We start from the raw sequence: 17,322 nt of genomic DNA, 5'->3' as shown, positions 1-17,322 counted from the left end.
AGCGTTGGCTGTCAAACCCACTGACAGCAGCCGCTTACGTCAAAAAAGAGGCGCTAGGGACACGGTAGTGTCCCTAGCGCCTCTTTTTACCGCCGGGCCTAATTTAAATAAATTAATTTAGTGAATCACGCGCACAGGAGAGTGGCCTGTGCGCATGCCAGGAGAGCGGGCGCTTGCCTGCTCTCCCACAATTTTACTGTATCGGCCCGTAAGTGACTTGTGAGATCCGCCACCCTCGCACCAGGTTGGCATGTTACCAGGCGATCCTCATGCCCACCAACCACCCAGCTGTCTATATTCCTAATAATCGAAACACCAACCATGAGGCCGACCTAACCCTTCCCTCCTGGGCAGTAGCCCTGCGAGACTCGTTCAAATGACACAACAGCAATTATTTCCCTTAATTTTAAGCATAACAGCTGAAACTGGGTCTACGACATTCTAATTTCATGAAAAGTGTACAGGACTGTAACTGGTGATGAAAGGACCGATGCTCGATCTAGTTTTAGGATACTTCATTTCCCTTCAACATGATTATTTTGTCCATGAAAATATTTCTCCCTGATCTGTAATTCCCCTTACAATGTCAAGATTATGTCCACATTTTATGAGGAGGAGACACATTCTCCATATGAGAATTTTCTGCAAGAAGCTAATCAAAAGCTACCAAGTGTGATGCAAGAGAGTAACATCAAATCTCCTCTGCCATCCACTGAAAAGAACCACTCGGATGGCTTGGGGGCAGACTATAGATCATCTACTTCCTGAACAGAGCACAGCAGCCAGTGGTGGAAAGACCGTACAAATGCTGCCGAGTACAAGGCATCCTCCTCCCTCTCCCTATCCAAGCTGGAGACAGCAAAGCCTATAATCTGCTTTTTCCCTGCTGCCTGCCCCCCCAGAAGCGAAAGACAAAGCGAAGACAGAGGGAAAGATGGTGAGAGGGAGAGAGCGACTGAGACCAGGAATGGAGGAGAGGAAGCAAACAGGAGGAAAGGATTGATATAGACAGATGGATGGGGAATAGACAGAAGGGAAGAAAGATTTAAAGTGAGAGGAAAACTGAAAAACAGAGTCAGCAACTGAGAAATGGACAGAAAAAAAGAAAACACAGGGATGACATGAAAAGTCAGGAAGAACAATTAGAAAAAAAAATAAGAGAAGGAAACATGAAAAAAGCAGGAAGGGATTAGACAGTAACAGAATCATGAGAAGGACAGCAGAAAAGACCAGAATGCAACAACCATATGAAACTGTGGTTTTATTATGCATTCTGTTTCATGTTGTTTGTAATTAAATTCAAGAATTTTGTTTTTCTCTCTCTCATCTGCATAAACAGTAAAACTGTAAATATTGGTTAACCTTGTACAGAGAGTATCTCTGTCTAAGTATGTCAATGTTTTATGGTTTGATATGTAATTAGCCTTGTCCGATGTTGTAAAAAGTGGATTAAAAAATTTTAAAACAAATTGAAAGGTTAATCTTACACAAGTAATTTGTCTCTTTTAACTAATTGTTGTTTTTTGCTGGGCTAATATAGTACTAATATTTTACTTTCTGAAATACAGAAGATACAAGAGACAAAAAAAATTAACTTCAGATGGCAATAAAGTAGGGAACACTCTGTTGTGATATGGAACAACCAAAAGAATTAATGAGTTAACCAATTGAACAGTACAATATTTTGGATACTAATGTCCCTAAGCACTGGCAGTGCAGTGCTGCCACCCCCTCCCCCCCCCCCCCCATGGGGACTTCAATTATTAATCCCTTAACTTCTATTCCCCACACTGGTGACCTTAAGAATATAAGAAATACCATGTTGTGTAAGGCCAAGGTCCATCGAGCCCAGCATCCTGTCTCCGACACTGGCAGATCACATAATCTAATTCCTCTTACTTATGCCCAGGGGTAGCAATAGTTGTATTTAGTCTACCTGGCTAATAATGTGTTGTGGACTTTTCTTCCAGAAACTTGCTTCGTTTAAACTCCACTATGCTAGTCGCTTTGATCATGTCTTCTGCCAACAGATTCCCATAGCTTGACAGTGCGCTGAGTGAAAAAGTACTTTCTATGAGTTGGTTTGAATCCTCTGGTTGTTACCTTCATGGAGTGTCCTCTTGTTTTAGTATCATTTGAATAGGTAAATAACCATCCTACATTTACCCATTCCACCACACTCATGATTTTATAAACTATCATATCCCCTTTCAGCCGTCTTATTTTCCAAGCTGAAGAGCCCTAGTTCTTAATCTCTCATAGGAGAAATGTTCCTTCCCCTTTATCATATACACTGCTGTTCTGAATGTGGAGTTGTCATCTTCCATGACATTAAGCTGTAATGTATAGGTTCCAATAACATGATAAACCTGTCTGAGCAGCAGAAGTTGACATTTGGGGGGACAAGGCACCTTTGAAAAGGTAAGCAAACCCTGCAGAGAGTCAGTGAATATGTATTAAACGAACAGCTCCAGAGAGGTGCTAGCTGAATATATTGGCAGATGCCAGCCTATGTATGATAATGAGTCAGCTGGGGGCAGATCTCTGGGAAGAGGGTAGGTTTGGAGCTTCAATCTGGCAGCTCAGCTAGTAAACAGGAATCTGCAAATTAAAGAAGTAGAAAAGGAGTTAGCCAGTAGCCTGACTCTCAAAGATGAGATGAAGGCTGGTATATCCTGGATCAGAAGAGCTGCTGAGAGAATTGGAAGGAGGACATGGACTGAGTGGGAAAGATTGCTGCATTCCCATGGACTTCAGAGCTGTAACTAAGGAACTGCTTAGCCACTTGTGAAAAGCAGTGTGCACAGATATTTTTTGTTGTTGTTGTTTTTCATTTTGTTTATTTTGGTTCTTTAATCCAGAAAGAGACAAAACAAAAAACATGCAAAAATGTAAAAGAATGAAAAAAAAAGAAAAGAAAAACAACAAAAAAAAAAAGGCAAACCCTGTTGGTAAAAAAAAAAAAAAAAAAGAAAAGAAAAACCAGTTCCTGGCCATCCCCTATGATTGCCCCCTCATCTGCTTAAGTCCTTTTATCATATTTTCCTTTCTGCACAGGACTGGAACGATCCCTACTCATTTCTGACCCACCAGTGGTAATGTTACAAATGGTGCCAGCAGACCAAAGCCGACATCATTGTTAATTTCTTCCATACAAATGGCTCTGGCCTAGGTCACATTCCTGTTCCCTGAAGAAAGAAAAATTTGATAAGAAGGTTCTATGGAATGGGGACGGGGAATTAGAGGGGTACCCTTGAAGGCTTTTCTTTTTTTGTTGATGGTAGTGAATTTTTTTAAACAAAACAAACAAAAATGAACTAAAATTATTTTACATAAGGTGCATAAGATTTGCCGTACTGTGTCAGACCAAAGGTCCATCAAGCCCAGCATCCTGTTTCCAACAGTGGCCAAATGTACACCGCGCGTGCACCTTTTAAAATCTGCCCGATTATGGAAGTACATGCATAGACCTGGGTGTCTAAAAATCCATTTACCTACATACGGTTGGCTTACACACGTTAATGCTATTTTTACTTGCATAACATGGCTATCTGGGACTATCCCGGATTGCCCCTATATTGGTCCCCGGTGAGGCCTCATTTGGAATACTGCATACAGTTCTGGAAACTGCATCTTCAAAAGGCTATAACCGGCTAACGTTAGTCCAGAGGATGACTACTAAAATGATCAGTGGTCTTCTTTCTAAAACCTATGGGGATAGACAAAGATTTAAACATGTAAACCTTAGAGTAAAGGTGGAAACGGGAGAAATGATAGAGAAATGTAAATACCTCCAAGATTTCCATTCACAAGAGGCTCTAGAGGGTCATGGGATGTGGGTAAAAGGGGGAAGATTCAGGAGTAATCTTAGGAAATGTTTCTTTACAGAAAGAGTGGTGGATGCATAGAACAGCCTCCCAGTGGAGATAAGGACAGCACTGGCATTCAAGAAAGCAAGGAACAAGCAGAGGAGAAATCTGAGGGAGTGATGGGAATTGCAAAGCTGAAAAGATGCTGTGGATAGGCAGACTAGACAGGTCGTATGGTCTTTTTTTGCCCTCATGTTTCTATGCCTTCATCTTTTACCTCCTTATCATTAAACGTATGGGGGTAGACTTCGGGAAAGCGGTGGGCGGTCCGGGGGGGGGGGGGGCGGGGCGGGACCAGAGGCCTCCGGCACAGCGGCCATTTGCCGCTGTGTCCGAGGATCGCGTGCCGGCTGGGTACTGGCGCGTGCAACCTGCACCTGCCCCTAGGGCCAGATGCATTAAGGTTTTTCTCCCATTTTGTGTCTATGGGAAAAACCCTTAGTGAATCAGGTACTACGTCATCCGTTTTTATATATGTTGTCTACTGCATACAGCACAAGTTGATCTGGTGGTATATAAAAAATTTAATTAGATTAATTATTTGTAATAAAAGTGCCAGCTGGTACATTTAATCACATTTAATGGTGGAACCCTATCCCCTCCTAATGCTTCCTTTATGCACAGGGGACATAACAACAGGACTCTATACAGAGAATCATATTAATGATGCAATTGACCAGGTTAATGGTCATTTGCTCTACCTGCAAATTTTCAGGAAAATGGTTTCGTCTCTTAGAGCTCAGAAACTGGGTAGCAAGGCCTGCAATATGTTATCAATTTCTTATCGATTCTGCTCCATGCAATGAAGCACTCTGTTTTCACAAAATAATTTAACATGAGGCTTCCAGGTGCTCCTTCCAGCACAGCAGGGAGTGAGAAGACCCTTCCCCATACGTTTACGATAATATTCTCGTCAATGACTTGTCAAGTTTCAGTCAGTCATTGCAGAACTGTACATAACTATATTTAAACTGGGAAATAGTGTGCCTTGGTTTTCCCTCAGTAGCTCAGTCTGAGTCTGATGCATTTAAACATGGTCATTTATGCTTTTCTCTCTTTTTATTCTTCAGAGGAAAAACCACTTTCAGCTCTAACTAGTGATACTAAGCATTTTCCCCAAGGATAGAGAATAGGGAAGACCCTTTAGTACATCTGTTCCATCTGGTTTAGTATTGCTTCCAGTAAGGAAAATGTGTTTAATTGTCCTTACAAAAAAATGGAAGAACTATGGTAAGATACTGAAGAAGCTGAATAACAATAGAAAAATGAAGCATTTTATTTTTCTACTCCATCTTTGAGTTGGCTGGGATTAAAACAGGAGACTTGGAGAGCAGTAAACAAGTCATTGTGGCAAAGCAATTTTGAGAGGTTACTCATAGGTAAAAAGAGGAACATAACTTGACCGTCCCATTCACGCTGAAATTAATCAAACTGGTTGAACATTTGGAGGAATGGAAACATACATTTTTAAACTAACATGTACAAAGGGGAGCTCTCAGTGGTAAAACACAGGGAGGACCATGATCTTTACCTAATGCAATTTGTGCCTGACCCCCAGTATTGTGCTTCTTCTTTCTTCATCCAGAGTCCAGCGCTGTGGCTCTTACCCCCTCCTACCCATGAAGGCGTAGAGGGCCTCCAATCTGTGCCTCCCGAGCCTGATGACTGAGGATCTTGCTGCTTGACTTGGGGGGGCCGCACAGGCCTGGGGCTTTAATGGTGGCAGTCAGCTTGTGCGCCTAAGCTAACCAGCATAGCCACCCCCAAATCCATCTCTGCCATTCTGCAAGGCCTAGTCCAATTCCACAGCAACTTCCCTCCTCTCCCGGGCTGCACAAGCAGGTACCTCCATTGATTTCCGGCAAGCACTGTGACTCATCTTGGTTTTCTCCCTCCAGTGGTCACTATAGTAACTGATGTCTATCACAGCAGGTCCATATGGCAGACAACAGACTCATCTCATGCCTGTTCAAGCGGACAGACATATCTTATCCATCAGGTGTTCGTTTTTTAATTTAGAAAAAAATGCCTAAAATGAAGGCTTATCATCAAGAGAACATCATCAATAACCATGGTAGTTGTAACAGCTATAACAGTGTATACAATTTATAAACAACAGATTTATTTTGACCATGCAGCCCCTTGATGGACCCTGGTGCAGACTGAGTGAGGGGCCATCAAGCCCAGTATCCTGTTTCCAGTAGTAGCCAATCCAGGTCCCAGGTACCTGGGCAAGATCCCAAATGGTAGATAGATCCCAAGCTTCTAACACCCACTTGTTCTAGAGGGAGATATAATTTGCACAAAGTACTTGATTAGGATTTGAACCCTGGCTTCCCTAGTTCAGGGCCTATTGCTCTAATCTAACCTCTAGGCTGTTACTCCTCCACTCCTATTTTTTATACTGTACCTATATGACATTTGTTTGTTTATTTTTCACCAGTTTCCTCCTGCTCCTTCGGGCTTCCACCTTAGGCCTAGATTCATCATTTTGCGATAAATATAGCAAACATAGTGCCCGCGACTTCGCATAGGTATTTTACCGCAACGCACATTAAATTTAATCACACCCGCATTATTTTCACATCGCGAGCTGAGACCGGACAGCTTCTATTGCGTTTTGGGCAGCTGGTAGAGGCTCATAAAAAAGTTAACTATTTATACCACTGTAAGAGGGGACACTAGTAACTCGGGGTGGGTGGTGAGTTGGGTTTTGGGGGGCACTTTTACATGCACAGTCATATGTACGAACACACAGTAACCATCAGTGAAGATTTAATGTGATTTGGAGAGATGAAAAGTGAAAGAAAAGTAGATTTGATCAAAGTTCTCGCTACCCACCCAAACCTCACCCCGAGTTCATGATGCCCCCTCTTACAGTGGTATAAAAAGTTCAGATATAAGTGAGCCCCCACACGGGCTCTCTCTCTCTCTCTCTCACCCTCCCCTCCCTCTTCCTTTCCTGAAACGGAATTTGCCATAAATCCCGTTTCGGCCGTAATGCACGGCTATCACAGGCATAATGCTCAGGAAAAAGGTGTAGTTATTTCTGCCGTTAAATCCCATGATCCCCTAACGCCCGCAATAACGCCCTAACGCGATTTGATAAATGACCAGGGCTGGGATCTGCAAAACTATGTGCCTTCATTTGCAACTACCTGAGAATTTTTCTTTCTATTTTATATGCACCCTCCTAAAGTTACTTTATTCCAGTCATTGCAGCGAGCATCTTCAGCCAGGGGCCACACATCAGGGCTCTTTCTGGAACCCTGCAATCATGGGCCCCCAAATCTAACCACTGGTTGTCCCCATTGTTCGATGGCTAGGACTCCTCCAGCTGCAGGAACTATGAATGCTGCCTCTGCGGTATCCCCAGCCCTGGCTGGTGGGAGGTCAGAGGACCCAATTCAGGAATCAAGCCCAGATCCATCTCCTCATAGAGCTACCAGGTTGCCCCCCCCCCCCATACTACTTTTTAATAAGGACCAGAGCTGAGAATATACAAAATAATCCTATACTGCAGATTATTTGTATTAGTAACATTATCCTAAAATGTGACTTTTTTCTATATGCTTGTTATTTATTTTTATTTATATTCCACTTTCTGGCACTTCAAAGCAGAATACATTCAGGCATTGTAAGTATTTTACTGAATACATGACCTACTATAAGTTTACATTTAATATGGAAATGAATTTCAAATCATATTAAAATAAAGTCAGTATAAATTTAGTAATATTTGTGCCAAAATAATATAAGATTAAGTATACTTTCAATATATTAATCCACATATCCTAGTCTATTTTTATACTGTACCTATCCTACATTTTTTTTAAGGGACATCATTCACCAGGAAAAGCCTGATCAGAAGAGATGCAATGGGCTTGATTTTTTTTCAGGGTCCCATCTGGCTTCTGGTTTGGTCCAAAGTCAAGCAGGAAAAAACTAGGGTGGGATGCAGAGTTGTTTTTGGCTTCAACATGCATTCCCAACCTTGACCCTTCGAACCTGTGTCCTGAGGCTAAACACCAATTTCCTCCTCTCTCCTACATAAAAGACCCCTCTCTTGTCACCCTCATTTAGATTAGAACATGATGGAGAGTTGCTGCAAACCATTTCTTAGCAGTGATTTATTTGATCTTTCACTTCCAAATTCTATGTTTTTATTTCCCGGTTACTTTTTTAATAGCCAGAATAAATATTTATTTTAAATGAGAAAACATTTCTAGAAAGCAAAATAAGATTTCAATTAAAAAGAAAAAAATAAAACGATTTTTGGAAATGTAATTATTTCCCCTACTATTTTTTTTTTTTTTTTAGGAAAGCTTGAGCCCAAGATTAACTGAGGAGCTGGTCCCAGTTCTTTCTTGCAACAAGCTCTGTTGCCTTAGTGCTCCGCTCCAGGTTTTCCTGCACGTTGCCAGACTCCAGCCGCGGCTCCCAATCCCTTGCTTTGCCCTTGGGAAGAAAAAAAAAAAAGAGGAAACGGAGGAGAAGACGGGAGAAAACTCCGTCCCGTGCTTTCCTTCGAGCCGAGCGCGTGCGTCTCCTGTTCTTCCTCCATTAGGGGAAAATCTGGAGCCTCCAGGGACTGGAGCGCCCGGAGCTGGCCGCCCACCCCCCCAGCCGCGCGCGCTAGCTCGCGAGATCGCACGCGGCCCGAGATTGTGCAGGGGAAGGCTGGCGGTGCCGGAGTTGGGCTCGCGCGCGCCCCGGAGCGGCTGAGCGCCGGGCGGTATGTGAGCGAGTGCGGAGAGACCGTCTGTCCGTCCTCCCTCCGTCTGGGGAGAGCAAGAGGCGCCGCACGTTTTTAGCTTTTTTTTTTTTGTTGTTTTTATCTATTTTTTTGTTGCTTTGATTTTAAACCTCAGGCACGGAGTGATTTGTGTATTTCTTTTTTTTTTTTTTCCCCTTCTCCTCTGCGCTCTGCCTCTCTGAACTCCCTGTTGCCTGCGGCTGGTTGTGTCTCGCTGGCACCTCCGAGAGTCCTCCCCGTTGCAGTCCGGACGGGCAGCGGGCGAGCTCCGGGCTTAACGGCCCGGGAGCGGCGCGCTCGGCCTCTGGGTTCCCCCCCGGTCACCGTGCAGCAGTCTCCTCTCCTCTCCCTCCTCCTCCTGTGGCCCCGGCTCGGCCGAGTGATGGCGGACCAGGGAGCCCGGCGGCGGCGGCGGCCGCCCCTCTCCCTCGGTTTCGCCGCCTTCCTCCTCCTCCTCCTCCTCGTCGGACTGGACCCGGCCGGCGCAGTCAGGAGCTCCCAGTCTGTCACAGGTAAGAACACTGGAGGGGAACTGGGGCCGTGGGGGGAGGGGACGGAGAACCATAGCAGTAACAACGGCGGCGGCGAGGAGAGGAGGGCAGCAGCAGCAGCAGCAACAACTCCCCCCCCCCGGTCTGCTGCCCACACTCCCGCATTTTACTACTTTCTTTTTCTTATGCGCCGTCCCAGGAGAATATCCTGGGGCGCGCAGGGGGGAGGACGGAGCTGCAAACGAATGCGGGAGCCGTGATTGCAGCTCCCTGAGAGGGAAGGAGGGAGGGCGAAGACTGCAGGAATGTTTTTATTCATGGTCTGCAGGGACGGGTGCTCTGCTTTGCTCGGATATATGTTATATACTTGAAGTATGATGGTGAGCTTGAAACAATAAGAAAGCAGTAAAAAGCTAATGGAGGAGGAGGTTTTTTTTTTTTTTACTTCTGTTGCACGTTTTATCAGCGTGCTGTTGAGGGGAGCCCACTTGTAAGAGGGGAGGGACTGGAGGGAACTAATTGCACGGGGGATTGGGCTGCCTGAGCAAGGACCGATTTAGGAGGGGGGGGGGTGGCATGAGAAGATGTAAAAGCAGGTTTAAGTAAGTGGGAAGGAATGTCATCCAGATCATGTTTTCAGGGATGGGTGTCAGGGACAGAAAAGTCATTAAATGCATTGTGGGAGATGACAGAATAAAGGTTTGTTTATTTATTTGTAGTTCTCTATTCAAAATGTTATTGCTCTCAAATTAAAAACGAAGTTAAATGATATTTACAGCCTTGCATTCTCTAGTCCCCCACTTTTTTAATTTGTCACTTGGATACTGGTCCTTTCTTTGTTCCGTATTTTTTGTTTAAGATGGATTACTCTCTTGATAGGTATGGGCCATGGGATGTACTATTCAGAATTTTACTATGGGTGCTATTCTCATGAATATGCATTGTGTATGCGTTACAAGGATTTCAGATGCCGATTGTAAGCCTTGTTAAAATATGCACATTATCATCTCCCCCATGAACAATAGTGGAATGTTTAGTCAGTTTTGTACCAGAGGTCGTAGACATGTAAGGATAAGAGAGAGAGGGTAATCCTACATAGAATCTGTTTTTTTTCCTGAATGTAAAGTTAGCTTCTTGTAAAACATCTTTTTTTAAAAGTTAAATTGAACAAAAAGAGGTACATTGATTCTAGATCATATGGACTAATTTAAATGGAAAAATAGTTTTTGGAATCTTCAGTCTGGCTTTAGGAGAAAAGATTGAAAGATTTGAACGGGATGCATTTTAAGAGCATTTGCAGGGCCAAAACTTGTTTTTTCTTAATTTAAATTAAGAAGTTAGATAAAACAATTTAAAGCAATGGGGGAGATCTAAATATTTGTTAGTGTTTTGGGTTTTAGAAGTTTAGTTTCTACCCTTATTCTTTTCACTAATTTAGGTGGATAGGTAAGCATGGGGAGGGAATAAGGGATTTAAGGTGCCATGCAGAATAATAGAAATATTCACAATCTTTTTAGTACAACATTTATATTCTGTTTTAGGAAGTCTAAGAATCCTCTTAAATTATCATTTCCTGTGGCATGGAATAAAAATGTAGTACTTTCGTTTTTTGATTTAAAGAATATTTTGATAGTGGAATACAATACTAAGGTACATTTACTGTAATTTTATGGTGGAAAAGGAAAGTGATACCTGTACAAAACACTATATAATTTTTATTAATTAAGTAATTAGTTCTGTTTCCTGAGAGCCCTGCATAGATTTAATGAAGGCTTTTCTGAGCTGATGGCCCATCAGTATTTGTCTTATTGCCTGAAATATATTTTGTTTTAAAACTAGAGTTCTATGTAGATTAGCATATTGAAAAATTGCAAGCATTTTCTATATTTCTTTTCTGGAGTAACCTAGTGGGCTGCAAACCAGGGTTCAAATCTTGCTGACATTGCTTGTGACCTTGAGCAAGTCACTTCACCCTTCGTTGCCTCAGGTACAAACTTAAATTGTAAGCCCTCTGAGGATAGGGAAATGCCTTTTTTGTATTGTCACACCTGGTTCATGAGTCACCACAAAGGCTTAATTAATAAGGACCATCATAACACCTTAGCAGTTATTTGGTTAAACACTTTTCTCTGCTAGAATGGTCATATGTAATCATAGGTCCAAGAGTTATTTTTAATTTTTTGTCCATTGCTCATTATACAACTGTAAAGTGTCAATATAATATAGTAAATAATAGTGCTCACTTGTTCTCAAAAACCCGCTGTGCCCGACATGGCACCATGTTTCGAAAAACCTGCTTCAGGGGCTTTAAATGCAAGTTCAGAAGCACCAGCTTATGTTCCTGTGTCAGCATGGCATATCTGCTTCAAAAGCTTGAATATCAAAGTCAAGAACACCAACTTGTGCTCTCTGCGAATCAAATTAAGAAACATATAAAAAACAGGTAGGAGAGTTAGTTAAATCCAAACTTTGCATTCATCAAGGTCATTTGTAAAAGTAAACTGCAAAAGCAGCGCGTCAAGGTAGCCCACTTACTGTCTCAGCGTGGCATCCTGAGCAGCGATCGAAAAAGCTTAGCTGCGCGCGGCTTCCTCTCTTGCCGCCATTGCCCAAAACAGCTGGTGATGTATGGCGTCTTTTAAAGGTGACCATCGGGGCAACACCCCGATAACATCACCAGGAATACCATTTAAGAAAAATGGCCCATTTGATTTCCTTTTTTAGCCCATATGGGGCCACTGTATTCATGCAAAAAAAATCCAAGATTGTTCTTTTTGTGCCAGATTGAGAACCTTATCCCTCCCATGCCAGTGTTCTTACACATTCTCTAAGATGGCCCATCGTACGTTTGGAAAGGTATGTTGAAATTCCAGGAAATGGGCAACCAAAGGTGCTTCCGTTTTTTCTTGTATGTAAATCAAGAGCAGCCCGTCAATTGAGATTTGGTGTAATAGTGCATCAGGCTGTGATTGTTGCACGTTACTTTGCCAGCAGAGGCAATTTGTGTAACCCATCCCACCAATGCAGGTAATATGGATAAATCCTGGAAAGTAAAAACCAACGTTTGTAAAAAGGGACTATTGTCTTTGGTACATACTTTCTATTTATATATTATTGTCTGCACTATATATTTAGATAATATATGCATCCTACAATGTTGGCGCCAATGGTACTTTTGATAAAATATATATCTTATTATGGATCTGTCTGTGTTCTGATAATGCGCAACAGACTTTCCAATATGCGAATGATGATTTGTGTTTATCAAATTTGTTTTGTATGTTTTAGTTGTGATGGTTTCCATTTCTTTTATTTTCATACCATTTTCTGCTTTCAGTGGCATTGTAGCTAGTGTACAAAGATATTCCTTTTACCGGGTTTGATAAGAATTCTGAAGAAGGAAGAGTATGCGATGGCCGATAAGCCCCGTGTAATATGCCCAACTCCGTTCCTGCTGCAGAGCCATAAACCCCAGTTGATCTCTGATGTTCCTCTCACTTCGTAATCAGAAATCATCTGTGCTTATCCCATGCTTTCTTGAATTCTGTCAATATTTCTGTCTCCACTACCTCCTCTGGGCAGCTATGCATCCGTAGTTCTTTCTGTAAACACATTTATTATTTCACCATTTTATAGAATAAAAGCAAGTGTCTGTCTCTGTCATGCTATCGTAAAGATTCTGATATTATAAGGTCTGTTGCTGAATGATGAGCTTTTGACCTGATAGCCAAGCAACCATGCAGCCACACTGCCAGGTAGTGGCTCAAAGACAGACAGACAGACACACACACAGACACACACATTGCTGAGTGAAAGATTGGACAACAGCATTATTCTACTGCTAAGGGAATGAGTTGCTGAAGGGGAAGATTGCAGGGGGATGGGAGGGCGATATTGAGCCAGCACTGAAGAGGGATGATCAAGGTTTTGTGAGGAGAGGGCTCGGGGGGGGGGAGAGTGGGGTACGGGAGAAAGAATTTAGGATTGATCTAGTGAGGTGGGGGGGGGGGGGGGGGGGAGAGGACACCCACATTAAAGAATTTCTCATACAGCAGTTCAATGCATCGTATCAAAAACCTATCATAGGTAGTCTGTAAATGCAAGAATAATCATTTTGACACCAGTAGTTCAAGAATTTTCATATGACTGATGTAGTGAAATTATGTCCAAAAAAGGAAGGAAAAAACAAATTAGATTTTGCTCTAAAATATTTAAAGGTGAACATAAACATCTGAAAAGTCTATGAAAATTACTTAAAAAATGAATATTAAAAAATATCTTCCCACAGTTTCTCCAGGATTTCACATTTCTCGTATCCATCAGCATAGTCTTGATGATATTGTGATGTTTTCTCGTGTTTGGCCTGGCTTATTTTCAGAGTTGGCATGTATTCTTTAAAGTCTTCAAGGTTCTTCATCCAGTGCTACAAAATGTTGGTTAGTGCAAAATCATCTTTGTTTTTCTTCCCATTTTTGGAGAGAAAATTTTCACTATACCAATCATAAAAAGAAATCTTAAACTAGTGGTGTTAAATGACTGTATTATTTTTGCATTTATAGACTACCTATAATGGGTTTGTATGATATGATGCACTGAGTTGCTGTATGAGACATCAGACATGCATTAATTGATTGGTTAATGTGTTTTTCTTGTTTTTGAATGATATTTGGTTGAATTTATCTTACACACCACACACACACATACACATATATGTCACCAGGCAGCCATACTGCCAGCCAGTGGTTCAAAGCCCACATTTTGTTTCTTTTCGAGTTGCTGAAAGAAGTAAACCCATACACAGGCACAGAATCAGATAGCTTATATTCAGGCAAACACCTCATACTCAGTCTGACAGAGAGCGAAACAGACACCCAGACAAACATAGACAATTACCCCGCACCCAAACAGAAATATAGAGACAGAAATCCAATACCCAGACAGGCAGAGAGAGACAGATATAACACCCAGACAGAGAGAGGCATAGACACAACATACCCAGGCAGACACACCCCACCCAGACACAGTCAGACCACTTCATACACATACATGCACAGACATAGATCTCTCTCTCGCTCACATGCCTACTAGCCAAACAGCAGCCACTTATTTCTTTGATATTGCACCAACAATACCACTGCCAGGCACCTAAAAATTGCCACCTGCCGCTGGACCAGGCTAGAGGAGAGCCTAAATTACTCCTAAAAAATTTTGACAGGACCTCAGGGAAGTGCTGAAGAAGTGCAGTAAACACCAGCCAAAAGGTTGCACCAGAAGCTACAACCTTTTGTACCTACTAAATATATGGCATAATATGGAAGAAAAAAAAATGTATTGCAATACAGCACTTCCCTGAGGTCCTGTCAAAGTTTTTTAGGAGTAATTTAGGCTCTCCTCTAGCCTGGTCCAGCGGCAGGTGGCAATTTTTAGGTGCCTGGCAGTGGTATTGTTGGTGCAATACCAAAGAAATAAGTGGCTGCTGAATTCTCCTAGGCTGGCTGGGATGGAGCTCATGGCAGCTGCAGTTTCAGAAGTTGGAGGCACAGAGGCAGGTGGTAGAGGGGAGAATGTGTTGTGGAGTGAGGTGAGTTACTGGGGGGGGGGGGGGGAAGAGAAGTTGTGGTTGCTGGGAAGAAGGTGGGGGTAGAGAGAGAAGTTGTTGTAGGGGTGACAAGTCTGATAGGGGGAGTTAGAAATTTTGTGTTTCTTATTTTCCTGCTAGACCAGTCCTTGCCAAATAAGTATATCTATTGTATCAGTATGTCTTTAGAGATTAAATTATGTTTACCTGATAATTTTCTTTCTTTGAATGCTGCTAGACTAGTTGTCATGTATGGGACTTCCCCCTCCTTCATGGCTGATTTAGACAGAGGATACACCTCTTTTATGACTTCACTCTGGGCTTAAAAGGGGGAGTGTGGTACTGGTCTGAACCAGTAAATCTCTGGCTGCAACAATTGTGATGGATGCACAGATCTTTAACTTCCAGAGTCTTGGTTCGTCCTCAGCCTGATTGAGACCTTGGCTCCTGGAGCAACAGTCTGTAGCGGCTGCTTCCTCCACTGGAAGCTTGCACCTGGGTGAAGGAAACGGCGAGTGATGTGTGGCAATGCCACGGTGGTGGCATATGTAGACAAACAAGGGGACACCCTGAGCTGGTCTCTAGTGCAAGAAGCAGCACAACTTTGCGAATGGGTAGAAGACAATCTGCTCCTGCTCTCAGCAGTGCGTTTGGCAGGAAGTAAAACCTGTAGGCTGACTTCCTCATCAGGAACCAGCTGTACCCATTGGCATGGGAACTGAGCCCACGTGCCTTCCAGATGTTGGTGGACCCCGGTGGGAAAGGCCCCCAGTGACAGTTTTAATGGCGACAAGTACAAATGCCAAGGTAAATTTTTTACATTTTCTTTTGTAGGGCTGGGCTGCAGAGGCACAGATGCACTCGTATGTCCATTGCCCTAGGTGAGCCTGTTCTAGGTCTGCCCACCATGGCCTCTGAGGGGTAGGATAATAAAAAGAATAGGGGGCCACTTGTCTACAGTGATTCTAGGTAGCCTCAGATTGGCTAAGAAGGCCTTGGTGCACAGATCTAGGGAGACTATTGGCAGGGGTTCTGCAGCACTTTTCCAAGGAATTTGATTCTTCTCTGGCAAGGGCTGGTTCTAATGGAGGACCCAGCTTCAGTCTCTCCCCATCCATAATTTCAAACGTTTAAAGCTCAACATCATTGGCATATGACAGAGTCCAGTGAGAGTTGGAGGAGTTGTTGCTGTAAGCAAGACATCTCCCCATGGAAGACTGGATTACCACATATGTTGGACTGCATAAAGTCAGGACTAGCCAAGGGGTCTGTTCTATAGCTCTCTAAAGGCAACGATGTCTGCAATTCCATGCTATAAGGGCTGAGTCCAAAGCGTCCCTGGTGGCAGCACACCTGGATGTTGTGCGATTCTTGAACAGTGAAGCGCATGGGTCAGCCTTTTAGACCCTTAGTCCCTCAATGGGATCTCAGATTAGTCTTGACAATCGGGCCCTTTGAACCAGGGTATCAGGGATCTATAAAAGACCCTTCCCTGGAGTCTGCTTTTCTTGAGTGATATACTCAGAAAGGCGAATACCAGAGCTGTAGGCCCTATCATGTAGGGACCCTTGCTTGGTCTTTCCTCTAGAGGTGGAGACTTTTGGCCAGTCCCTTCCTGTCTAACAAAGGTGGTGTTGGCCCTTCATATTAACCATTCTGTGTCCCTGCCAGCCTTCTGCAGCACAGAATGGGAGGATAAAGATAAAGAACTACATTGGATAGATGTACAATGCATATGGCTAAATCATCTAAAGAGTATAAATGCCTTTGGGAAGATAGACAAGCTATTTGCATTGTTCGATGGTCCCCAGAAGGGGGAAGCAGTATGGAAAGTCACCATAGCCAGTTGGTTCAAGGAAACAATATCCTCTGCATAGGATAGGGCTCATAGGCCCCAGCAGACCTATGAGCTCGTTCCTTGAGGGCACAAACATTAGGGGCTGAAGCTTCAGGTGTATCTCCAGACAAGATCTGCAGGGCCACCACAGGATCATACCTATGCATACCTTTGTGAAAAACTACAAGCTGGGTGTATAGGCCAGGACGGACTTGGCCTTTAGAGCGAGAGTATTGAGGACAGCCTTGTCTCCTTCCTGCCCCAGTAAGGGGAAGCTTTGGTAATTCACATATGTAAAGACTGGTCTAGCAGGAAGATAAGGTTAATTATGTTTACCTGATCTTCTTTCCTTGAGTCCTGTTAGACCATTCCAGATCCTGCTCCAGAAGATAAGAGCATGTAGGATCAATGGAATAGGGGTTCAAGTAAGATAAGTTTGGCAATTCTTTCCATTCTCTATCTCTGTATATCTCTTTTGGACCTTTCTCATCTCATCTCTTGTCTCACTCTGAGCAGTATTCAGATCTTGTAATAGAGACCCTGACTTAGGCATTTGGGGGTGGTGGGGGTGGAATTTCTTGTGGTCACAGAGCTTTGACAGGCTACCAGCTTGGACCAGGACCACACCCCATTTATAAGTCCAGAGTAAAGTCATAAAAGAGGTGTGTCCTTTGTCTCCGTCAGCTGTGAAGGAGGGAAAATCACATACATTACAACTGGTCTAGCAAGGCTCGGAGAAAAAATTATCAGGTAAGCATAACTTAACTTTTTAAAGACATACAGGCCAATGC

At 43.1% G+C, this 17,322-nt stretch overlaps 1 protein-coding gene across 12 annotated transcripts in view; it reads left to right on the top strand.

Annotated features, from left to right (window-relative positions):
- The first annotated feature begins 8,492 nt into the window (after positions 1-8,492).
- The window catches only part of NEO1 (neogenin 1), a 598,116-nt gene continuing 589,286 nt past the window's right edge, over positions 8,493-17,322 (top strand). For 6 of the 12 annotated variants that reach the window (XM_029574454.1, XM_029574453.1, XM_029574452.1 and 3 more), the window contains exon 1: positions 8,496-9,137. In XM_029574454.1, coding sequence (XP_029430314.1) covers positions 9,008-9,137 — 130 coding nt within the window. In that variant the 5' untranslated portion in view covers positions 8,496-9,007. Of the gene's footprint in view, positions 9,138-17,322 lie in introns of all 12 variants that reach the window. The other 6 variants (XM_029574458.1, XM_029574456.1, XM_029574451.1 and 3 more) reach the window with 3 other exon arrangements.

Source organism: Rhinatrema bivittatum, chromosome 13 (assembly GCF_901001135.1).
Source record: "Rhinatrema bivittatum chromosome 13, aRhiBiv1.1, whole genome shotgun sequence".
NCBI classification, from domain to species: Eukaryota; Metazoa; Chordata; class Amphibia; order Gymnophiona; family Rhinatrematidae; genus Rhinatrema; species Rhinatrema bivittatum.
This window is presented reverse-complemented; position numbering and strand designations above follow the sequence as displayed.